Here is a 26,107-nt window from a genome sequence, read left to right as displayed (position 1 = left end):
TTGTCTTCCAGTTTGAACTGGAATCTCGCACTCCGCCTGGAAGGCTGGCTGTCCTCCCCACCCCCCAACTTTGGATGTTGCAAGGCTGTTTGATTGGCTGGGTCCCTGTATAAAAGTCCAAAACTGGAAGATGAAGATTTAGATTTCACGGCTGAAACGATTTCCAGCGACCGGAGAGTCTGCTGTGTAACCGGAGCGTGCTGTAGCCCTTCTTTCCAATCGATCTGGGGACTCTAAAAACAACGACCCTAACCCAGAACCTAGTGAAATGCACGAGACTTAAGAATACCTACACTTTGAGCCATCCCACGCCGTGCTGCAACCTTGCGGGCTGCAATACCCCAATACCCTGGGACCTCGAGCCATTGTGAGGTGCACGGTCATCCGAATTCCGAATCTCGCTGAAACTTCATGGGCATCCTGTTGGATCTCCAGAGGCACGATTCCAGTCCAATACATCCCCTCAGAGTGCTGGACCTTGCAAACAACGAGAATCCGACCAGCGATATTCGGTCTTCTTCTGTGCTCCTGAAAAGGCACCAAATCCACAGGACCGCAATCCAGCCGCAAGGAAAACCTTGCCTAGAGCCTTCCCTGTGATTCTTGCTGCAGAAGTCCTTCCAGTGTCTTGTACTCTGTCTTCTTACTGAAGGAATTCAACAACCAGGTTTTTGGCTGCAGATCCTGAAGTTCCCCTGCTGCAAAATCTTCTTCTGTGCTGAGGTACTGTGCCAGCTTGGGTATTTTTCCTACCTTACGCCTTTGTGATTTCTGTATAGCTTTGGGGTGTTTCTGTGATTGGGAGGCCACTCATCCAGTTCAACAAGGCCCCTGCTGCAATCCGCCTAGGGCATCTTCTGTGAAGCCACGGACCCTCAACTAATTCTAAAGTAAAATACTCACCTGTTTGAACAGTCTTCCTTAGGAACTCTGACTTTGGCTACTTAAGAACCTATTCTGACACTGAGTGTTGGACACTGGATCCTAGTGACCCCCCCATTCCCCTTCTGCCACTGAGAACACTCATGCTCCAAGAAAAAGGGAAAGACTTCTAAGGATTGGGCCTTTTGCCTAGAAAAGAGAAGTGTTTAAAAGTGATTTACTGTAAAGAGTTGGTTGGTAACTGTAAATCAGAGTGAACAGTTACAAAAGTTATTACTTACCTTAGAAATGTTCTGCCATTCTGAAAAGCATATATAAAAAAAGGTTAAGTTACTCACCTGTGAATTGGTTGTGCCTCTTCACCAAAAGTAATGCTGTTTGTTTCACTTCACTATTCCTGTTAGGATAAATGTATGAGTGTTCCCAACTGGGTCTTGCTTCCCCAAACATGCTGTTAGCCTGTCCAGAATAAGTCTGCCTTCTAGTCTAACACTGGGTCTTGCTTTCCCGGTTTTGTTTTAGAAAGACAAAAAAAAAAACAGTCTTAGGTTTACACCTGCCTTTAAGTTGCTTATAGCTCCTGTAAAAAGTGTATAGGTTTCACTTGCATTGAGTACAACTGTGTTATCCTAAAATAAGTGATTGCTTCCCTTTGACTGAACTGAAAAGTAACTAAGGAACAAGTTACTTACCTGTAACTGTTGTTCTCCAGCATGGGTCTGGCATGGATTCACATGCTCATGAATATTCCCCGTCGTCAGGCTGGGAATCCTCGGTAAAGAAAAAACCAGTATCAGTTTCGTTTCTGATCTGTCTTTCGTAGTAATAACCAATCACTGGTCTCTGCGTCATACTGACCACAGCCAATGACTGCCCTCTACCTAAGCACCGCCTCTGGCAGCCATCTTCAGATTTGGAAGCACGTGAAGTGGCAGTATGACCAAGTGAAGAGCCGCAGAGGGGTAGGCGGGAGGGTTCGCATGTGAATCCATGCCAGACCCATGCTGGAGAACAACAGTTACAGGTAAGTAACTTGTTCCTTCTCCAGCATGGGGTCTGGCATGGATTCACATGCTCATGAATAAAGAATACATAGCAGTACACACATGCACAACCACGGGAGGTGGCAAAGGCTCAACATTAAGCGTCACATCAACTCAACATTAAGCATCTTACCTCCTCACCAGGCTCACCTCAGGCGAACAGGTTGCGCAGCACTGCTTGGCCGACCCTGGACTCCTCCCTGGAATCCCGGTCGACGCAGTAGAATTTCGTGAAGGTGTGCGTCGACCTCCACGTAGCAGCCCTGCATATGTCCAGCAGGGGCACACCAGATAGGAACGCCGTGGTAGCTGCGATCGCTCTGGTGGAATGGGCTCTCGGACAGCCAGGCAGCGGTCGGTTTGCCAACCGGTGACAGCACATGATACAGCCGGAGAGCCATCTGGAGATGGAAGCCTTCGAGAGAGCCTTCCCCTGATTGACAGGTCCAAAGTTCACAAAGAGTTGTGACGTCTTCCGAAAACCCTTCGTGCGGTCCACGTAGAACTTCAGCGCTCTAGCTACATCCAGCGAGTGCAAAGTCCTCTCAGCCGGCGACGAAGGCGACGGGAAGAACACAGGTAACACCAAGGGTTCGTTGAGATGGAAGTCCGACGGTACCTTGGGCATGAAGGAGGGGTGCGTCCTGAGCACTACCCTCGTGTCGTGGAAAGTCAAGTACGGGGCCTTGCAGGAAAGGGCCTGGATCTCTCCCACTCGTCGTGCGGAGGTGATGGCCACAAGAAAAGCTGTTTTCCACGATAGAAACTTCAACGGGGCCGAGTGCAGAGGCTCGAACGGAGGTCCCATGAGCTTGGTCAGCACCACGTTGAGCTCCCACGCCGGGGCCGGAGCCTTCACCGGCGGGAACGATCTGAACAGTCCCTTCATGAACTCTTTCACCAGACGATGAGACCACAAGGACGTCCGCCCCGTGGTTCTGGTGTATCGGGAGATCGCAGCAAGATGAATCTTGATGGACGCGTGTGCCAGACCAGCTTTGGCCAGCGTCAGCAGGTACGGCAGTACTTGGGGAGCCGTAATCCGTAGAGGGTTAATCTTCTGTGCGTGGCACCAGACAGAGAACCTCTTCCATTTGTGTCCGTAGCATTTAAGAGTCGGGGACGCCCTGGCCTTTGCAAGAACCTCTCTGCAATCGGCCGGTATGGGGTATCCTCCAAACTCTAGCGCTGCAGGAGCCAGGCCTGCAAGTTCAGCGACTTCGGGTCGTGGTGGAGGATGGCGCCTCCTTCCCTGGAGAGTAGATCCGCGTCCGCCGGCAGCTTGATCGGCGGGGACGCTGACAAGTCCAGAAGGTCCGGGAACCATATCTGCCTCGGCCACGCAGGTGCGACGAGGATCATCCTGCACCGTGACCTCTTGAGCTGGTTGACGAGCCGGATTAGCAGAGGCAAGGGAGGGAACGCGTAGAGGAACAGGCCCTCCCAGGGGAACGAGAAAGCATCGCCCATGCTCCTCGTCTGGGGAAACCTGCTGGCGAACCTCCGGCACTTGGTGTTCGTCGCCGTCGCGAACAGGTCGATCTGGGGTGTGCCCCACCGTCGGAAGAGGCGATCCACCAGATCCTGCCGTAGTTCCCACTCGTGGCACGAGCGCAGCTCCCTGCTGAGCGAGTCGGCGATGGTGTTTTTTATCCCTGCCAGATGAAACGGCACCAGAAAAATCCCTTGGGCGACGGCCCAATGCCACAGGTCCTGCGCCTCCTTGGACAGCGCTGGGGACCTGGTTCCGCCCTGTTTCCTGATGTAAAACATGGTGGTGGTGTTGTCGGTGAAGATCCTCACCACCTTGCCCTTGAGGGACGGAAGGAAGGACCGGAGGGCCCAAAACACTGCACGGAGCTCCAGGACGTTGATATGCAGGGACTTCTCCGTCGGGAGCCAGAGTCCCCTTGCGTGCAGATTTTCGGTGTGCGCTCCCCACCCTTCCAGGGAGGCATCCGTGGTCACAGTCTCCTGGTGGGCTGGGGTCTGGAAGTCCATGCCCGCCGTCAGATGCGCGCGGGTGCCCCACCACCGTATCGCTCGTCGGAAACTCTCGTCGAGCTTGATCCTTTCCTCGAAGCTGCCCGTCGTCTGGATCCAGCGCGCATCCAGGAATTCTTGCAACGGGCGCATCCGGAGCCTGCACATGGGAATGAGGTAGATGCAGGAAGACATCATCCCGAGGAGGGACTTGATGGACCTCACTTTGGCCGCGTCGGCCACCAACATCCATTGCACCTTGCCCAAGATGGTCCTGGTCCTCTCCTCCGACGGGGAGGCCAGAAGGGACACTGTGTCGAGCCTCGCTCCCAGAAACAGTGCGACTTGCGCGGGCACCAGGTGGGATTTGGCGTAGTTCACGGAGAATCCCAGGTCCGTGAGGAGTTGGACGGTCCTTGCCGTGTGGACCACGGCGAGCTCCCTCGTCTTGGCGCGGATGAGCCAGTCGTCCAGGTAGGGGTAGACGTGAATCCCCTCGCGGCGCAGCTGCGCCGCCACCGGTGCGAGGCACTTGGTGAATACCCTGGGTGCCGACCGTAGTCCGAAGGGAAGGGCTTTGAACTGGTAATGACGCCCTTGGACCACGAATCTGAGGAATTTGCGGTGCCCCTTTAGGATGGGAATGTGGAAGTAGGCATCCTCCAAATCCAACGACGATAGGAAGTCTCCTTCCTCCAGCTGACCCAGGACGTGCTGGAGGGTGACCATCCGGAACTTCTGCGCCTTGATGAACTTGTTCAGACGTCGCATTGAGGGACGTGAAGTTCTTTCCTGGCCACGGGGGGGACGCGCGGGCACCTTCTTTGAAACTCGAGCGCGTGGCCCCGGGCCAGGGCGTCCAGCACCCAACGGTCGGTGGAGATGGACTCCCACACGCTGACGAAGCCCGCCAGCCGGCCTCCCACCGGGGTGCTTCGGTGGGGGCCCGACCCCACGGCCGGTTCAATCCTGCTTGGACGCGGCCTTGCCGCCTTGACCTCCTTGGCGACGACGGCGGGGTCCGCTAGACTTGCCTCGTCCTCTGTAGGCCTCTTGCGACGACGAGCGGGCCGCTTGACGGTAGGAAGCGAAACCGCCGCCGGAACCTTTGGAGGCGCCCTTGCCTCCGCCGCTCCGAAAGGGCGTCCGTCGTTGCAGGACTCCAAGGGCCCGGGCCGTCTCGGTATCCGCCTTGATGGCCTGAAGGGAATCGTCCACTGTCTTCCCAAACAGGTTGTTCCCGTCGAAGGGCATGTCCAGGACTCTGGTCTGGACGTCCTGCCGGAAGTCCGTAGCTTTGAGCCATCCACGACGTCGAAGGCAAACGCCGTTGCCCAGCTGGCGGAACCCAGTGTCGGCGATGTCCGTCGCCACGGTGATGGCGTGGTCCGAGGCCACCTCACCTTCCTGCAGGATCTCAAGGGCCTCCGCCCTCTTGTCGTCCGGCAGAAAATCCAGCAGGGGAGCTATCTTGTACCAGAGCTCCCTGTCGTAGCGGGCCACGATAGCCAAGGCGTTGGCCGCTTTAATCGTCGTCGCTGCCGACGAGATGACTCTACGTCCCATAGTATCCAATTTCTTTCCCTCGCCGTCCGGCGGGGAAGTCGATGTGGAGGCCGCACCCCCCCGCTTTCTTCCTGGCTGCCGCGGAGACGACGGAGTCCGGGGTAGGCTGCGCCCGGAGGCATAGGGGGGCCGTGTCCGGGACCCGGTACTTTTTCTCGTACCGGTCTCTTCTAGCTGGCGTCGTGGAAGGGTTCTTGAGGAGGGAAAGGCCCTCATCCCAAATGTCGTCCAACAGAGGCACTGCGAGGACCGTCTTCCTCTTGGCCTCGCGCCGCTGATAAAGGAAGCTTTCCTTTTTCTTCTCCTCAGGGCAGAGTTGGAAAAGCTCGGAAGCCCTGGAGATCATGGAGTGGAAAGATCCGATCTCGTCGGGCGGAGAGGCCCTGGTGGGAGGCGACGACGGAAAATCCTCGTCGTATGCCTCGTCGTCCGTACCCGTCGCTGCCGTGTCAGTCCCCGTATCATCCCCTCGGGTGGACGGGGAGGAGGGCTGGAAGGGGCGTGACGGTTGAAAAGGAGGTGGTGGATGGATCCTTCTTTTCTTGGTAGGGGGAACACCAGAAGGTCCCGGTTCTGGATCCCCCGACGGAAGAGGTTCCTCCGTCGGTAACGGTAGCCTCGTCCTTATCTCGGAGCATAAGGACTGTATGGCCAACAAAATGGCCGCCGAGTTGTCTTGCGGCGCTGGCAGAGGGGAATCCGACGGGCGAGCAGGGGCCCCGTCGGTATCCTCGACGATGTTGTCGTCGTCACCTGCGTCGGGGTCCATTCCGACGGGCTGGCCTTCTTCCACGCCTAGGCCGTGGCTTAAGACCTCGATCAGCTCCTCCTCTGAGGTTGAGGCCGACTCTACGACGACGCCCTGCCCCCCCTTCTTCCCCACGGAGGGTTTCACCGGGGTCCTATCGATGGGCACAAAGGAAGACTCCCTCCGAGGAGGCAGGGAGATTCTGGGCCCTGAGGTCGCCACCACTGGTGCAGCCACCACAGGCTGAGCCAGGGCCGCCGCGACCGTTTCGATAGAGGGCTTGGTCGGATGGATCAAGGCCTTCACCACCTTAGGTGCGCTCACCGCCTTATCCTTGAGGGAGGGGGCACTGCCACGCTCCTCCTCTGCCTTAGAGCTCGACCGGGGCCTCTCCAGGAGCTTCGCCGGGTGCTCGGCCTTCCTCTTACCCGACCCAGAGCGTTGGCTCGTGGTTGATGGTGCCGGGGAGGGTGCGCCCTGCCTGGCGCCCGTAGAGCCCGACCGTTCGGCGCTCCCGGTGCCAGCGGACTCGCGGTGCTTGGCCTTATGTTGGGCCCCCGTCGCCGGGGCGCCCTCAAAGGTCTTAGAAGACCGCTCGGATTTCTTCTTCTTCTCGCCAGACGGGCTCTTACCCTCCAGCCAGTTGGCGAGACGTTGATGGCGGTCCTTCATGGTCCGTTCCGACATGTTGCCGCAAAACGCACAGTCCTTCTCCACGTGCGTCTTGTCCTCATGAAGGCAGTAAAGGCAGAAAGAGTGTTCGTCCTCCTTGAAGACGGTCTGCAGCTGGCATCCAGGGCAGACCCTGAACAGCTTTCCGGGCGTCGAGCTTCCCTTCTCCTGGGCCATCTCCGAGACCGGGCCTGAGAAGCTTCTGGAGTCCTCCGAAGTGTAGCTCGACGAAATCTTCACCCTTGAGGGGCACAGATGAATCCGACACGGGTCCCCGTTGATCGGATGTAGGATCGGTGGAGCTTGAGGCTCTTTTGACCGAAAGAATCGAAGTTTTTTGTGAAAAAGCGCGAAAAAAAGCACTAGCGCTCGAGAGCAATAGCACGAGGATCCCAACACATGAACGTGCGGTAAAAATCTGAAGATGGCTGCCAGAGGCGGTGCTTAGGTAGAGGGCAGTCATTGGCTGTGGTCAGTATGACGCAGAGACCAGTGATTGGTTATTACTACGAAAGACAGATCAGAAACGAAACTGATACTGGTTTTTTCTTTACCGAGGATTCCCAGCCTGACGACGGGGAATATTCATGAGCATGTGAATCCATGCCAGACCCCATGCTGGAGAATTGAATATTACACCCTAAGGTCCAACTCCCCCAAGATCCTGAATCAGAGTTATAGGTGTATACTGTTCCTAGAATCTGCGTTTCACTAGATCAGAAAAGTACATTGTTCAGTTTATATTGCTATGTGATTTCTTGCTGAGCGTCACAGTACAACTGATAGGGTCTACTTCCCGAGTAATACTGAAAGTAATCTAAAAGTAACTAGTGGTTTTGACTTCCCTAGAACTCCTGTTAGGTGTTCCAAATAAGGTTAAATGCTTTGGTCTGTGCACCTTCAAGCATAGTGTTGCGTTTATACATAATGTGATTTCCCCCAAGATGTATCTGGGCCTACTTGTATTTAAATAAACATTATTTTGACAATACATAGTGTTTCAGTGTTTCTTTAGACCCTTGAATTACAATTTTATTTCTACTGATTCTATAGCCCTCTCCCTGTCCCAAGATAAGCCTGGCTGCTCTGTCTATGCTGCCCTGAACTCAGATGGTACAGCCTTATACTAAGAGTGGAGTCTTATACTGCCTCTGTTGAATGGTTTTACAAAGCCCTTAGTTGGACATCAGAAAAACTGTCCTAACAGATGGCTACCAACTAGCTGAAACAACCCACCTAAAACCAAACTTGTGATCTGCAGCTCTAAAATAACCCATCTCACAAACATGTCTTTCACAAAAGAATTAGGAGACCGCTCTCAGCTGTCCTAATCAAAACCATGGACTTCTCATGGGGCAATATCTCCTCAAACCAAAAAGCTTAGAGCAATAATAATCAGTGGCTGCTTCTTTTTACTGAGAGACCATCATCACATTATGCACTGCCAGATGTTCACAGACAGGACCATGGCACTCATCACCCTAATACTTTCAAGACAGGATTACACCAATAGCCTTTGTATGGGCCTGCCGGCATTCCTTCTGAACGACCTACCTAAAGAAAGTAAAAAACTGATCAGCAAGATTTCTCCTAAGACTTAAAAAAAAAAAAATAAAATAAAAAAAAAAAAAAGGGAATACTTAATTGCAGCACTCTGTTGGCTTGCAGACAAATGTAGAATCTATTTGAAAACTGCATTTCACATCGTGCTTTCCATGGCAAGGGCCCAGAAAACCATCATTAAGACTTTAATCCATACCCAGGAAACCTCCGTCTCTTTTAAGATAACATGACCTTTAGGACATCTTTGAAATCTAGATATTGTTTAGGCCACAATAACCAAAATGGTTCCTATAAGCATGCTCCAAATTCTAGACCCATTGCGACGAAACCCCAGATGTCGTCACTCCTTCCCTAGGGGAAGCCCCTTCCAATGAGGCCAGGGAGGCGAGACCGCTACCCAATAGTCCCCTTGGGGGTGGTGCTATGGAGATTTTTAATTTGTATGCTTCATCCCCTCTCCTAGTGAGACCCCACTGTAGTTTCTGCTGGACCTTTTTTTTTAATGCTGATTGAGGAGTCATTTTCCACTCATTAATTCGTTCTTGTGGGCTCCGTCTTTTGGAACTCTATTCTTAGTACAGGTAGAATACAATGGAATCTATTTTGCTCCATAGCTCTTAAGGCATCTCTATTTTACTATTGCAGCACACATCTCCTTAGGGGCAGGGTTGCTGGGCACCCTTAGGGTCCTCCTTCGAGATTATTTTCATTATCAGAGTAACTAAGTCCTAAAAGTTTATATTCTGAGAGATTGGTGAACACACCACCTTATGTGGAGTGCCAAAGGGATATCTAGTATCCCCTGCTATCTGCTCCTGTGACATTTTAGTCAAAGACAATCTACGTATGGCTGGTGGCAGTGGACATGTTCTACCAACTATTGTGTCATTTGTGTACCACAGGTTATGTCTATAGCCTCGGTAGTGCACAGTAGGGGCACCCAAGTACCAACTTTGGGCCTCCCTTCTTTTTTCGCCGTTACTACCATGGTTGTCTACCATTCTGGGAGGGGGAGGTCAGTGTGTGTGTGTGTGTGTGTGTGTGTGTATGTGTGTGTGTGTGTTTTGCCTTTGGCGGGAACACTTGGGTGTCCCCACCTAGGCTCCTGAGTGTCTGGGCAGGAAGTGTCTGGGCAGGAAGTGGGTGGGCAGGAAGTGGGGGGGGGGGGGTTTGGAGTAAGAGGTTTCCACCTCACTGTCCTTCAAGAATGCCCGAATCGATCCAGCTCTCACTGGGGGTCTGGCTGTCCAGAATGGACAGCCACATCCCCCTCCAGTCTGTAAATTGCTGAGATTGCAGAGGAGTGTGTTCTGGAACTGTATAAAAGGTGAGGCTCCTGGAGTGAAAAGCAAGTCAACCACTGGAAGCTGAAGTAACCGAAGTAGACAACCAGAGACGCCTGCAGACCCTTTGCAACACTGAAGTGACCACTGCTGTGTTGACCCAGTTTTCTGTGCGACAGAGGCGCTCCGAAGAGGACGACGACTCCTCTAACTGGTAGGAACAACCAGTCCCAGGACAAATTTTGATTTGAGCCATCTCCCAAGGTCCTGTGAGAGGTGCGGAACCCCAATACCAAGGGACCTGCTGCCCATTTCGAGAGCATCGTCGTGCAAAGGCCGAATCCATCAAAATCTTTGCTGAGCCTACAAGGACACTCCAGGGTTCCGAACCAACTCGCCTAGACCCCCTATTCAGAGTGCGGGACTGCAGGAAGCGAAGAAGATTGACCGGGTGAATCGCGTCCTTTGCTGGTGCCTTTGAGTGCATGTATAGGTGCCCAAGGCAACCCTCCCTCCCCCTTACTTCAGACTCAAGCCGCTGCTTGTGTCCAGTTAGCGAATCCTTTAACAGGGTCTCCAACATTGGTTAAAACTTGATGCATCTACCTTCCGAGAGACTATAAAGTATCCACAGGAACTTTTGATTTATTCTGCTTTGCAAGACTTTAAAACAATACGAACTGCCTTTTAGCAAGGGTTGCGTGCTTGACTTTACAAGACTTGTGCTGCGAAACTGCCTCTAGAACCTGAAGCTCTACTAGGATAACACTAACCAACAGTTTCCCTTCCCAAAAATCACATGTGTATGCAGACTAAATACAATTACTGTATTATTTTGTGGGTGCGCGGTATTAATAATAGAACTGTCAAACTCTTATAACAATTGTATGCGTTCAGCAACTACCAACTAAGAAGTGACTATTTGAAAGTAATAAAAAGTATATCTATGTGTGATGGTTTACAGTGCTAAGTACTTGTGTGTAAATATATTGAATATATATTTTAATATATATTTATGTGTTTTTCTTTGATGTGCTTTACTTACTGGGTTCAGTGTACTTACCTACAGCTCATATCTTCCTCTTAAGATAAGCCTGACTGCTCCAACACTCTACCAAGGTCCCGAATTAGTACAGACTGATACTAAGAGTTGGGGGATCTACAACTCACTGGGATAACTTACTAAAGTCTTACCTCCAAGTAGGATTTTAGGAAAACTACCTTAACAGGTGGTACTCAGCAAGTGGATAGCATTGGAATGGAAACCTCCCCATAGGCCTAGTGACGTCCTGGGGAGAACATGGTTTCCCCATATAACCCACCATACCGACACCTTCCAACCCCCATCAAAAGCCTAATGTTCCTATATGTCTTTGTAGAGCCATCAGTATAGGAATTACTGGGATGAGGTAGAGTGTAGGCTTCAAAGAAGAGTATCCCATAAGTACAGAGATGAAGAAGAGTCCCAGAGACATGCAGATGGGCCCGCAGAACCAAAGTGAGCATTCTAGCTACATCCAGGGAGATCAGGAACAACCAGTCAATAAAAGCGAAGGATGACAACCAATGTTGTCAAGACGGCCCTGGAGGAGCCACGAGTAGGGGAGCGGAGTATCGAGGTGGAACCGCTGCTGACCGAGATGCACGAGAAGTGGGCAAGGCATCCTGCGCAAGTCGGAAGACCTACCTAAAGGCTGGTGAAGCAGCAGGCATACCGCGTGGTATTGATGACCCGACGAAAGTGACAGCGGAACCATCATGGTGTCCCAGAGAGCCACGGAAGCCCCAAGAAGCCTGCAGTGGAAAAGAGAAGCTCAGCCTGAGCAGAACCTTCACAGACAAAAGTAAAAGGTACGCGGGTTACTGGGAAGACATTAAGAACCCCAGAGGGATGTGGCCAACACGAGATTGGGACGGAGAGTCGAAGCGTCCCTGCGGGGGCCAGCGAGAGAACCCTATGGGACTGTGAGGCTAGTGGGGGTAACCACGAGAAGGGAGGTCTTGAAAAGGGGTCAGCAGGAGGACTCCAAACTGAAACCAGAGATTAAAGGAGGGAGACAATGGGCATTGCCCTCATGCCAGTTGGAAAGGCTAGCTCAGGGGCAACGTGCTCGGTTTGGAAGCAAGACGACAGAGTAACACAGGTTCAATCCCTGGGTCCGCACTTGGAAACCTCTGGGTATTCAGCGCGTTATAAATAACCAATTAAAATTACAAAGAGGACACCTGGGAGCAACAAAGAAGGGGCGAAGGCCCACACAAACAAGAATGCATAAAATACAGGAGACCAGGACTATACTTGGCAGGTTAGTGAACCATGTTGGTCCAAGCCAGGGGAAGCGAGAAATACTCCCTTGAACTGTGAACTGTGTGAAAGAGCCTAAGAAGGGCCTGGAGAAGGGAGTCATTCCCCCATATTACAATGAATCCACGCGAGATCAGGGAAAGGAAGCAACACCCCCTGGTGCTGTCTACGGAGAAACCAAGTAGAAGAAAGCACGGGAAAAGGAGTAATTTCCCTGGCAAGTATTGAGAACAAGATACCTGGAGAAGGGAAGCATTCTCCAGGAACTTAATAGTGAGGAAAACTATGGGCAATAAGGAATGATGTTTGAGTTTGAACTTTTGACTTTGAACTGAGAAATTTAAAAGCACCTCAACCTGGAATGTTGTGTTGTACCCTAGAAAGGAACTGAGACCTGGAGAAGGGAGCCATTCCCTCAGGCACAGTTCTCACCTGCCAATTGGAACTATAATCCAGTGTCCAGAAGAAGGGAGCCATTCTTCTGGTCCAAGACCACCCAGTATCGCTTAAGTTTAGTTGCTAGTGTAAGGGATAGAGGTGGGCATTTTGACACACGACGGTGGACACATTGTTACTTGGACAGATTCCTTAGTTCTTTAGTGGAGGCAGGGAAACAACTCCAGAGTAGGGAGAGATGGGGTTCCTCTTTATTTTTAAACAAAATAAAAGTCTGTGCCTCCAATCATGCCACCTGTGTGTCAGTCGCCTCCTTCTAAACCCTTTTTGACAGTCTCATTCTCACACACCTAACAATGGATTTAAGACTTCAAGACCTCCCCTGGGCCCAATGGCACCGACATGTTGACAGACAGTCTAGCTCATGCACCCTCTATAGAAGGCATTGCACATCAATACCGCCCCCTTGAGCACAGAACAACCAGAACTGCAAATGGCCTCTGAGGATTGCAATTGGTTTGGTATCAATGCACACTATCACGTCCACACACCCGCCATTAGGGACTTGGTACATGAATACCCTGCGACAAGCAGATGGAACAAGCCTGAACCTACCTCCCCTGCCCACCCCCATTATAAACCAGGCATTAAACCATGGGTAGCAGTAATCGCCCCAAGCCTTAAAACAAATATTCTCAGCCCAGGACCATTTACTCACTAACCTACTCATTTCCACCTCCTGACCTCATACTACGCACTCAAGGCATCATTAAGCAAGATACAGACAATAGATTCAAAGTTAAAAGCAAACTGGTTTATTAAATCAAATGTTAGGATGGTAGAAGGCTTTACTTGACCTATGCTAAGGTGGGATTTCCATGCCTGAATAAAACTAAGGAAAGTCTGAGTCAAAGATGTCAACTTAAAAGTCTGTGTCCAAAACCTATGCTTGCCCTCACAACCAAAGCTAAACAATGTGTAGGGATGTCAATAATCAAGAAAATAAGAGTTCAACAAGGTTCTGAGCTTCGTCTAGCTCTTCGCTTCTTCAGCTCCCCTTCCCCAAATTCAAGAAAGTTAAGTCTCAAGATTACCTTGTTCAAGTTCAAACAGTTCCACACAATCCTCAGTGTTCCCTCCCGAAGATCCAAGTAATACAGTTAAAAAGAAAGGGGGTCTTGAGGCTCCGTCCTTTAGACAGCATTTTGCAGTTCATCAAGTCTCTCAGGACTCCCTTCCCCAAAACATTAACGGAGCAACTAATGTTTGTTTCAGTCTTTCAAAACGTAACTTAATTCTAGGTCAACTTGAACCTCCTTCTGGTTTGCGTCATCAGTTCACAATGTCGGGCTCACTGGTCTAGGCACAGTTGGACCACACGGACCACCCAGCACAGGTCACACAACTAGGACCACTAAGCTCGTCAGCCCAAACAAGTTCTTCAGTATTCCACCCCCCACACCCTGTACAGATTCACCTTCACTTGGCTTCTCTTTGTTGGCCTCGTGGCTTTATATACAAGTTCACACTCTCCGGGCTTCTCTGTGTCAACCTCTTGGCTTTGCCTTTAAGTGTCATACACCTCTTTACCAATCTTTGGCCTTGCAGCACCATATTCATTCAAAGATTCACTTTGGGGTGGTCCGATTCATGGCCACCTTTTTGTTGCATTTGCTCTTTCCCCATATGTTGCTTTTATATGGGCACTCTTCCTTTTGACTTTCATTAGCCATTTACTTTGCCTGTAATAATGTATTTCAATTCAATATACAACATGTTTACTTTCAAATGTTAATTTGAAGGGTTTAGTCAATTCGGAATTTGTTGCTTCAAACTTTTTCAGTTTGCTATTTAATATGCATAGTTCAGCTTTGGTTTTTAACTTTCATTCAGTTTGGTACACAATGTGCATAATTCAGCTTAGGTTGAAGCTTTCATTCATACAGCGCTTTGCACCGCATGCCCACAGCACCCCGGCTTTTGAGTGGCTCTCCCAGACACTCACCAGTCTTTGGTGTCCTGCTCCGGCAGCTCCCTTAAGGTTTCTCCGGCTGGTGCTCAGAAATCAGTGGATCCCGCTCACACACCGGATGCATTCTCGCATACGCCGGCAACTTTGTTGCTTCACCTCCGTTTCTCCTGCCGACTCGCAGCCCCAGATGCTCGGTCTCCGGCACAGAGGTTTCCCCACCTGTGTTGGCCTTCCCAGGTCCTACGGGATGTCGGCCGGCGTCCTAGCTCCTCTTGAAGTCCCACCACAGCGGCACCCTTGCAGCAAGGATACCCTGGTTTCTCCTACAAAGGCCTCCCTGTTGCTCTCTTCGACTGGTCTCCCTTTGTACACCTGCAACCACTTTACAGGTGTTTACAGGTGTGTATTCCCAATTCGGTCTTGCCAGACTCATTGAAAGGGGACCTTGCAAGTACTCTGCAGACATCTTCCTCATCCCAGTACTATCAAAAGTACAATGAGGGGAAATGCGGGGAGATGTTCCACAATAGCCCACCAAGGCTAGGGGAGGGGCATGTTGGTCGTTAATAGGAAACGGGCGATGCCATGTCTCGCCTGAGGTTACCCCACTTTTAATCCCTCTCCTTTTACCCCCCTCCTTCGGATGCCTCGAGACTGGCAAGATCTCTTATTACCTTGGTCAATGGGACAGGGGTAACAATATCCCATGATTGCATTTGGGACAGGGGATTCTTTTGGAGAAGGGAGTGTGGAATACTGTGTCTCACCAGAGGACATCTTGTCCCCAATCCCCAAGGACACTCCACCCACATGAGCCTCCCTCGCTTCTCTGCCCCCAGGGTCAGGATCCAAAAGCGATGGCCTTTCCCTGGCCACCTGAGAAGAGGATCCAGGGGCAGTAGATGTGAGAAAGTCCTCAGGCTTCTCACAACACACATGGCTCTACATAGACACGGCAACCAAACACTTACTAGTACCCTTCTCAACCACATATCAACTCCAGCTGGACTGTGCAGAGCCTGCTTTGCATAAACCCACACAACTTCTACTTCACACCACACCGAGATCATCCAGACCATCAACTCTCTCGATAGATCTCAATTGATAGAAAATCATACAGATTAATATATTTAGTGACTCGCATAGTATAAAAGCCAAACACACACGCCGCTACTATGAACAACTTTGACTCCATACCACCACATAGGAAATAGATTTTTCTGGCCTGCATCCATGAACACCTCGGGATTCGCTCCTACTTCTTCCATTAGTGACCCCTTTTTTCCTCCCACGACTATACTCCAGGAGGTTGTGAAAACGGCAGACTTTGCGCCAAATAGGACTACATTTTAGGTGTCCAGTGAAAGGTGTGCACACAAACTAGACAAAAGTAAACAGGATCACTTTGAAAGGAAAAGGCAGCATCCATACAACAAAATGACAAGTCTTACCTGGAATAGGTTTACATGACTTCCCCAGCACCTGCAAAGAAAGAAGAAGCAGTTACACCCCAATTTCACCAGCATCACACCTCCAGCACAAAAGAGAATACATGAATGTATTAAAATCACCTCAATTTCAAATCTGACATTTTTGTATTTACGCACTACCCACAATTTAGAGTAGATGAGGCACCTAGCAACAATGCAGGGCACCCTCCAACTCATTCTCAGTCATTCACAGGGTTAAAACATCTTAACCTCCTAGCCCTAACCAAGGTGACAGAGCTAAAATCACAGCAGCACATTATTTTCAAAGCATGGTCATTTCACTTTTCTACTACCATGAACGCAAACCTTTTTTTTTAAAACGCAAGACAAACCAACTTGGACCTCAGACTCTGCGTTAGAACATAGACTTGCTTCCAAGCTGCCTCTAGTCAAAACAAAAGTCAAATGAGCCATCATTCACATCCAAACACAACCTGATCACAACTATGTTTTGGCTTTGTGCTCACCTACTGGGAAAATCCTTACTATACATTTGTTTATGATATTTGGTAGTGCACACATGGGCCAAAGGAACCTGTGTCGCTCTGGGGAAACATTCACATTTTTTCTACCACAGTCAAATTACATTACACTAAAATATTTAAACAAATTACAACACACAAGACTTAAACAGATTCATAGTTTTATTTTTCCTGCAACAACTATATATATGTATAGCAAAGCACATCAGCACTTGGCACTATTTCAGGGTTTGTGAAAACAGTTTTTTCGTTCTCTCTGAATTTAAAGTGTTGCGTACGCTTGAAATAGATGGGTCACAAATTCTAAAAGCTTGTGGTGCAACTATTCAACTGGGAGTCTCAAACGTAAAATATATAATGTTCTGTAGCTAAAGGCTTGCACCTGGGCTACTTTGCATACTGTGAGGATTCGGAGGGCATCCTCACTTCTTTCCCCAATATATCCTCCTCCCAGGTGGCCAGGGAAAGGCGGTCGCCATCGGATCCGGACCCGGGGGGGTGGATATGTGAGTGAGGATCACCTGGGTGGAGGCGACTTGGGGAGTGGGGAAGAGGCACCCTTTGGTGAGATACGGTATCCCCCATTTCCCCTTTTCAAACAAAGCTAATATCCCCCCCCAGGCCTTTGTGGGGTATTATCAGGCCGTTCCCTATCCTTCCAATAGATCACCTCCAAGTAACTACCACTCAGACACTGGGATGAGGAAGAGGCACACCAGAGCCATACATCCTCTCTTTATTGACTCTTACACAGACAGACAACTCCAGTACTGGGACGAGAAGCGGGATGCCGAGTACCAAGATCTTTGAGGAATTAATGCACATGGACTGCACCTGAAGCCAAGGGGGTGGTATAAATGGCCCGCTCAGGTGAGGCCAATAGCATAGTCAGCAGAACGCTTGCTGGAGAAGCTGGAGGTGCAGCCAGAGAAACACATGCCTGAAGTACCTACGAGCTGCAGTCGGTGCACCGGAAGCCGAGCGTGGTGGGAGCATTCAGGAGGTCTCCGAGCAGAGCTGATCTGCGCACTTTCAAGAGTCAAAGGGACTCTCTACCCCTATAAAACCAAGGTGGCGGAGATCCTGGAACAGAGGCACACAGAGTGGAGAGAACCAATAGGCACAGCAAGCCTGCCAACGTGGAGAAGATCGCCTGAAGACAGCGTACCTGGTGGGACAGAGACCCATGAGTGACTCCTGGACGCCGAGTTGTACACTGCATGGTTGCTGCAGGTCGGGTCGCTCGCGAGTTAGCGAGAGACCTTTTTAGATGACACAAATCTGCAAGGAAAACCTAGCGAGAAGGTTTGCAAATACTGAACTGTAAAGGAGATGAAATTAAGGCTAACCTGGAGCCGAGTAAAATCCTGGGGTGAATTAAATGAAAGTGCAAGTTTCAACAATCATTTTCAAGGCCAAGAGAGGGGCAAAGCAAACTGGAATATTTGAAATTGTGACTACGTTTGTGAACTAATGTACAAGTTCCCAGCAGGAGAGTATACTGGGAAACTTGTGTTGGTTTATATGAAGTGACTGATTTAATATGAAGGCCTCTTCTAAGCAGGTTTCCCCCTGCTCATCTAGGACCATCAAGGATGACACTGGCTCTCTTGCCCCTGCTCTCGCCGATTTCTGCAATCACTCTTTCGTCACAGGATCTTTCCCCTCCTCCCTTAAGCAGTCCTTTGTGCGCCCACTCCCGAAAAAAACCTTCATCAGATCCTACCTGCCTAGCCAACTACTACCCTATTTCGATCACCCACTTTCCTTGAGAATTTAGTTTTTACCCCCCACCCCAAACTACTCTCACAATGATCTTGTTGGTGGTCTCCATGACCATCAATCTGGATTCCGAGCATCCATAGGCACAGAAACTGCTCACCTGAAACACCTGTGAGGAACTGCTCACATATCTGGACTCCCAACTCCCCAGCTGTCCTTATCCTTCTCAATCTCTCTGCCTTTGACACAGTCAAGCATTCCATCCTCATACAAAGGCTACACTATACTCTCAGTATCACGGAACAGGCACTGGGACTGGCTGACATCCATCCTTACTGACCGCTCTTCCCAAGTCGCCTTGGGCACTTTCTCCTCTCCTACTTCCCTCTCCACCGGTGGTGTCCCCCAAGGTTCTATCCTCTCCCCCTGGCTCTTTAACATCTACTTTGCTCTGCTTGCACGCCTCATCTCCTCCTTCTATTCCAACTTGCAGTGTTACGCAGATGATACACAGCTCTTTTTCAAACTCCCTGCCGACATTCTTGCACCCTCCATCATCCCCGACTGGCCATCTACCATCCAGTCCTGGTGCCAATGCTCTCTGCCTCAATGCCTTCCCATGGGGACCGCGGATCCTCATTTCTTCCCTTCACTCTAGCCTTCCTCTGCACCCTGTTTTGAAGCCAGAAACCTTGGAGAGAGATATCGAGATATCTCTCTCTCTCTCTCTCTCTCTCTCTCTCTCTCTCGACAATAAGTCCCACTTTCAGCTCTTCCTTCTCAAAGGAATTCTCCCTTTTCTCACTTCCCCGCAGAGGCTCAATGTGACCCAAGCCCTGGTTCCCTCTAGGCTTGACTATTGCAGTCTCCTCCTGAATCTACCATATTTCACTCTGCGACCCCTCTAGCTAATCTAGAATAGGACAGCAAGACTTATCCTTGGCCTTAATCCCAGGGAATGCATCTCTCTGATACTAAAAAGTCTTCACTGGCTCCCAGTTGGTGCACGGATTAAATTTGAATCCCTCTGCATCATCCACAAGGCGGTCTGAGCCCGGGGACACACCATCTTCAACTTCATCTTCATCTTACTAAATACTCCCCCCCTCTAGACCACTACGCTCCTCTTGGTCCTCTCTGTGTGCAACACATTTTTCTAAACAGAGGGCAGGTGGTTGTTTGCTTTCCTCCGCTGGCTCCTCCTATGGAACAGCCTCCCTATCCCTCTGCGCCTTGAGCAGGATCTTCTTAAATTCCAGAAGCTCCTTAAGACTCTGCTCTTTACCTCTTCCTTCTCGACTTCTCTCCCCTGCTAATCCCACAGTTGCTGCGATTCGTGTCCGGGGCCCTTACCTCCCGCACTGAATTGGTTCAGCTCCTGTCTAGCTGCACTTGCACTTACACCCTCCGCCCTGGTGGCTCGCACTTACACCCCCCCTTGCGGCTCCAGGCCGTGTAGCATTCAACATTCCTAGCACTTCATCTGTGGCTCACCCATGAGCCTTGCTGCACTTGCACGTTCTGAATACTCACAAGGCATAGTAGGTTTGTCCCGTTTTCCTCTCCCCCCCCACTGCTCTTATAGATTGTGTTTTTAATGTACATGAATGTATTTCTCACTCCTGCTCCCTCCCTTGCCCTGTGGGCGCTTTGCAACAGTATTTTCTTATTGTACAAGTGCCTAACAAGCCAACAATAAAATAAATAAAGACTACAAATCTTGATTAATCGTGCAATTCCCCGATAAAAAGGAACTGTGTAACTTGAGAATAAGCTGTGGCAAGAGCTAAGAGAATATGTAAAAGTGCAACAAGTGAATGGTTGCAAAAGCAGCACTGATAAAGCATTAAGAGGATGTGAAATGAGAATAAGTTGAGTACCACAGTGAAGCTGAAACAGTGGCAACGTGCCCATTAGGTAAGATTTTCATTTTAGTGCTAAATCTCCCTCACTTGTGAGGCCCCCAGAACGTTTTGCTGGACTGGTGGATTTTATACCTCAGTGAGTGAGAACCTTTTTCCACACACACTTTATTTTACTCTTTTTATTGATGTCATTTTTAAGACTCTCCATTGTGTCTTTTTGATTTTATCCTCTTTGATAACTTTTGGGCACATATATATCTTATATTGTAGCTAGGTAGCCCTTTGGGCTGAACTTTTACATTTTCTATGGCTTACCTTGTGGAACTGCTGTTCCCAGAGATAGAAAGGATATTTTATCATCTCTACACTTTATTTTGGCAAAGCCAGCACAGCCTACCTTATGTGGAGTGCTGGGGAGATATCTACTTAATCACTACCGCTAACATTTCTGTTAGGGACAAACTTAATCTAATGGCTGGTGGCAGTGGACCCTTAATTCGGTGCACAGCTGCGGTAAGGGCAACCATGCTCATTTTACCAAAAAGCCGCAACCACCCCTCCAGTCTTCTTTTTTTCGGCATTTTTGGTTTTCTTGTCCTTACCCTACTCTCCAGGGTGGGAAATTCCTTTGTGCGAGTTTAGTCTTCGGTGGGAGACCTCAAGCAAGCCTTCCCAGGTTACAGTGTGTCTGGGACAGCAGAAAGCGAGGAAGGAGTCCAAAACTCAGCAGCCCTTGGTCTTCCAGTCTGCCTGCTGGAATCCAGTTCCAACTAGAAGGCTGGTGTCCTGAAAGGACTGCCGCCCCCTCTGTTTTGAATGTTGCTCACCAGTTTGATTGGCTGGGTTTCTGTATAAAGGTCAGATCCTGGAAGCTGATGAGGTAGTCGACCAATGGAACCAAAACCGAAGAGGATGATTTAGAAAAGCCCGTTGAGACGATATGCAGAGACGGGAGAGCCTACTGTGTAACCAGTGCCTGCTGTTACCCTTCCTTCTAAGCGACCTGAGGATCCCAAAAAGGACGACCCAGAGCCTGGTCAGATCCATAGACTCAAGACCTGCATTCCGAGCTATCCCATGGCGTGCTGTTACCTTACCGGGCTGCAATATACCAAATTTTTATTTTTTTTAAAAAAAATTTATTGTGCTATAACCGCATTTGGGTTTTTTACACATTCTTCATAAAATTACTCAAAGTCCATTACAATATATTGATACAAATTCATACAATTTTCAATTAATAAAAGAAGGAAAAGAAATAAAATTGAACAGCAACAGTCAAGAATAAAATATCATACAAACACATCTCCCATCCACTACACCAATTAAGTTACCAATATTTTTGTGGGATGAAACCTGTGTATTGCAATACTCTTATTACATTTAGTGTCAATTTGGTTTCGTGGCCGGCAATAATTCTTTCCCAAAAGGCACTTGATGACAACCGGTCGAGTGACCTGACTGAATTACCCAGGTATTTGACCCTTGTGTCCCATGTACCCTTACAGAATCTCAATAGGTGCTCTAGCGTTTGTTTACTTGGGTCTGAGCATTACATACATAGGCTCCTAGTTGCTTCTGTAAGTCCCCATTTAGTCAATACTTCACCCGTCTTGATCAACTTCAAGCGTACTCGCAAGAAATTCTGCCTTCCTTTCACATCTGGGAACTTCGTCAAATACCTAGGAACAAAACCCTGCTTTTTCACATACTTTAAAAAAGATGTGGGGATGGAAGAAGACCTCACCGTATCTATTGTGTTGATCCAATCTCTTAATGTCAGGGCTTTCTTGACCTTCAATGGGTTTGTGATCAATGTGCGTTTGTCTTGTTCGCAGTAGATCATTAGATTTTCTGCCACCTGTCTAAGTTCTCTCAAAGTTAGTGAGGTGTCCGAGTTCAAGTTATCTAGAAGATCTTCGTACAGTGTATTAGGCATAGGCGCCACAATATACCTAGAGTAATTTCCACTCCGCTGTGATCTTAAGAGATTTTAAACCTAATTCGTATCTAAGAGTGGCAGTCTGTAGGCCTCTGGGCAAACCTAATACCTGCTTCCAGATAGAACTCAAGATTTTGCCAATCATCTATTGACCATAATAAAGGTTTTGCCTCGATTCCATACAGTAGCACAGGAATCATTTTTGCCACATAAAACTTAATTACTGGCATAAAGGTAAATTTACTGTACAGATTCAAAATCTTCCTCATTTGTGCTATTAGTTGTGTACATTTGGTCAGTAGTTCTCCATACTGTGTCCCAACTGTAGGGACCGCAAGCAAAGTGACGCCAAGGTACACAACTTCTTTATATACCAAATACCCTGGTACCTCGAGCCATTGCGCAGTGCACGCTCTTCCGAAATTCCGAATCTTGATGAAACTTTGGGGGCATCCTGCTGGACCCCCAGAGACTTCTTTTGAGTCATTGAAGTCCCCTCACCAGAGTGCTGGACCAGATTAGCGATGAGAATCAGACCAGCGATATTCAGTCTTCTCCCGGCTCCTAAAAGGAAGCCAAAGACACAGAGCCGCGACCAGCCATGAAGAAACTCTTGCCTGCAGCCTTCCCCCATTGAGCCCTGCTGCAAATTCCCTTCCAGTGTCCTGTCTTCAGGACAAGGAATTCAATTACCAGGTTTTTGGCTGAAGATCCTGAAGAAGTCCTGCTGCAAACACTTCTTCTGTTCTGGAGGTACTGTGTTGGCTGTGGTATTACTTAACCCCAAGCCTTTTGCGATTCCTGTGAAGCTTTAGGGGTGATTCATGCGATTGGAAGTCCTCTCATCCAGTTCACCCAGGCCCATTGCTGGAATCCTCTAGGGTGTCTTCTCTGAAGTCCCTGGAACCTCTTAAAGTAAAATACTCACTTGTTTGAAAAGCTCTGGAACACTGACTTTACCTACATCTGTGCCTATCCTGACCTGTCTGTTGGCCGCTAGAAACTAGTGACCCCCCCTCCTGCCACCAAGAACACTCATACTCGTCTCAGTTGTATGGTTTTTATGAGGCCCTTAGTTGGACTTCAGAAAAACTGTCCCAACAGTGCCTATGAGGAAGAAGCAATTCAGGTGTTTTGGTTGTGTAGCCTATGATGGGTTGACTGTGTGGTCGGACAACTGCGACTAGACAGAGTACACCCACCTAAGGAAAAAACTAAATCACCCACAAGCTTATAAGTGAATATAAAGGAAAACTTGTGTGATCTGAAATCAAGGAACTGAACTATATGAAATTGGTGAAAGGTCACAATCAAGGGATTGTGTTTTTTTGGAAAGTTGAGTGACTGAAGGTTTTGGGAAGGGACCCCCTCTTTTGTACCGCGAGCAATTTGCACCTTGGGGAGGGAACCCCTTTTTCCAACTAAGAGCTGGAAGCAGCTCTGGACTTATTTTGAACACTTCTCATTTTGATGCGGACAGCCATCCAAATTACATACAATTAGATGTAAGGGCAAGTACAGGTTTTGGACACAGGCAGACATTTGCTTTGGACATCCTGAAAGACCATCATTAGTTTCATTTAGGAAGGGTAATCACACCAGCATAGGGCAGATTAGGCCTTTTCCAACCCTCCTTTTATTTTAAATAAAAGTGCAGCCCAAACTGTTTCACATTGTCTGCATCTACTTCCGGATGCCTTCACAATACCCATGATGGCTTGCTCATGTGGCTCTGAACTGGAGGTGAACTTCCAGTGATGGCTACTGCGCACCATTGTGGAATGTATGACTTGGTTCAAATGGCTTACTCTACCTTCACATTTCAGGTGAAAGATTTTTCCAAGCTTTTTAAACCCACCATAACTTTGCTGGCATTTGCTGCATATGCCCCAATATGCTCCCACCACAAAGCCATCAGACTATACTTCATCGATGACCCCTAAGAGTAAACCTGGCATGGAACCTTAACTGTCTGTCTTATGTTGAAGTGCCACTGTCCTGCAAGACAAAGACAATTCTCCAGAGATCAACTCTTGTATTTGGGCACATTTGCATACTTACAAAGCTCTGCTCATGTGGCTCTTAACTGGAGGTGAACTTCAATTGATGGCTACTGGGTGGTTGTGAATGATTGTCATCTGGCAATGGCATAGAAGATGTAGCTTTTTTATTTGTTTAATAGTAAAATGATGTAGGTAATTCCATCCCAGAAAGGCTGGTCGGCTAACCAGAGCCACCCTTCCTCAGACTCCATGGCAAAATTAGGAGGCACCGTGATGGGTTCTGCCATGGCTCCTAATTTAGCGAATTTGTACGTAGAATATTTTGAAAAAACGTTTGTGTATGCTCACACTAACCCATTTAAAAACCATCTACGAAAATGGCTGCGTTACATAGATGACATTTTCATACTCTGGTATGGTTCTGTGAAGGAGGCTAATACGTTTGTAGATTAGTCAAATTCACAAAATCCTTTTTTGAAGTTCATTAGAGAGCTCAATGAGCAAGAAATCTATTTTTTGGACATCACCATTTTTCATCATATGGGATCCTTAAAAGTGAAACCATACAGCAAAAAAAAAAAAACAGATAAGAATGCCCTTTTACATTACACGAGTCATGCTAAACACATCATAACAAACCTCCCTTTTGGCCAATTTCTTAGGCTGAAGAGAAATAGCAGTTTGAAGCAGGATTTCTGTGATAGTGCTAATGCTGTCTCCAACAAGCTCCTTAGTAAAGGCTATCCGGCAAATTTGATTAAGCAATTTTCCAAAAGGGTGTTTAACAATAATTGGGAGGCCCTCCTAGAGAAGAAGAAAAGAGACTACAAGAAAACTGGAATTGTCTTTGTTAACACTTTCTCCAATCTATCTTATAAAATCAAGGGAATTATAAATAAAGCTTGGGGAAAAAAAGTATACAATGATAAGTCCACTCCACCACCTTTGGTGGCTGTCAGAAAAAGCCAGAACATAAGAAACATGCTAATTAGAAATTATATCAGATCAGGTTGAACTTTTCTTTGATGTGGGCACTGAATGAAATGACAAATTGTAATACGTAGAATGTGGTTTATTTAATAAGTTGCCCTTGTGGGTTACAGTATATTGGCAAAACTAATAGGCAATGTCGCATACGCATGGTTGAACATCAAAGTTGTATCAAGAATCAGGTTATAGCGGCTCCAATGGTGAAATATTTTTTGGAAATGAAACACTCATGAGGACTTTAAATGGGTTATCCTAAAAAAGATCCATGGTACGATTCATAAATGTCAGAGCCAAATTAGAGGACTTAACGAGGTCGAGTGGCATCATGTTGATATATGACTCGTAATCCTATGCGTTTGACCTTTAACAATGCTACCATCAGTTTGATCTATGGATTTTACTTACAAACATATCTGTTTAGGAGATAATATGTTGGTTTCTCAACAGTTCTGTACCTGATATATTAGTTACGTACCCGTACTGTTACCTGCCGTTCTGCTGATTTGTGCAACTATTCAGCCCTTAAAAGCAGCAACTGTCTATGGAGATGTGCAATAATTACACGGTTATTGAGGATGTATATGTGTTCTTGTGGCATCACCATGGAATCCAGTAGGTGGAATATGAAAATGTCCCCCTGTCTTTACATTGTACCCATTACACTAGATCCATTCCAAGATGGCGCGTTGCGATATGGATCAGCATGTAGACACAGTCCCTCGTCTGTCAATTTGCTCTACGCAAGTGTTTGCTAAATCAGAGAAATCTTCCTCATGTTCAAAAATGAGCTGCAACAATATATTGTGGTGTTTGATGGTCGCTGTATGCATTTCTGGATATTCAACCATGGCGGTCATTTTTAGAGTATGGCGTACACTTTAGTCCCTTCTTTATGTTAATGATAGGAAGGCAGACTATGTTCTAATATGGCTCGTTGTTAGACGGCTAGTGGCGTGCTTCCGTTGGTTTGGAGATCCACAGATCAAACGTACTTCACTCATAGAGGTAATTACAAATTGCTTCTCCACACTTTAGCTCCGCAGTGGGGAGTGAAAGTGGCATTACGTTTCGGGTTAGTGAGAAGTGTCAGAACAGTGGCATGCTGTACATGCAAGGGTCACTCTGTTGGTGCCTTCAGTAAATCTTTTTGAAATACGCTTTCTTTTCCATGTTTGCAGTGCCCACCTCGGTGGGGGAAAG

General features: G+C 48.3%; 1 protein-coding gene across 1 annotated transcript in view; it reads right to left on the bottom strand.

Annotated features, from left to right (window-relative positions):
• The window catches only part of SLC35B1 (solute carrier family 35 member B1), a 215,977-nt gene that overhangs the window by 131,065 nt on the left and 58,805 nt on the right, over positions 1 to 26,107 (bottom strand). Inside the window, exon 4 of the mRNA XM_069634378.1 lies at positions 15,865 to 15,895. Coding sequence (XP_069490479.1) covers positions 15,865 to 15,895 — 31 coding nt within the window. The remainder of the gene's footprint in view (positions 1 to 15,864; positions 15,896 to 26,107) is intronic.

The sequence above is a fragment of the Ambystoma mexicanum genome, chromosome 13 (genome assembly GCF_040938575.1).
Source record: "Ambystoma mexicanum isolate Mex_15411 chromosome 13, UKY_AmexF1_1, whole genome shotgun sequence".
NCBI lineage: Eukaryota > Metazoa > Chordata > Amphibia > Caudata > Ambystomatidae > Ambystoma > Ambystoma mexicanum.
Note: the sequence above shows the minus strand (reverse complement) of the source record. Positions and strands in the feature narration are given on the sequence as shown.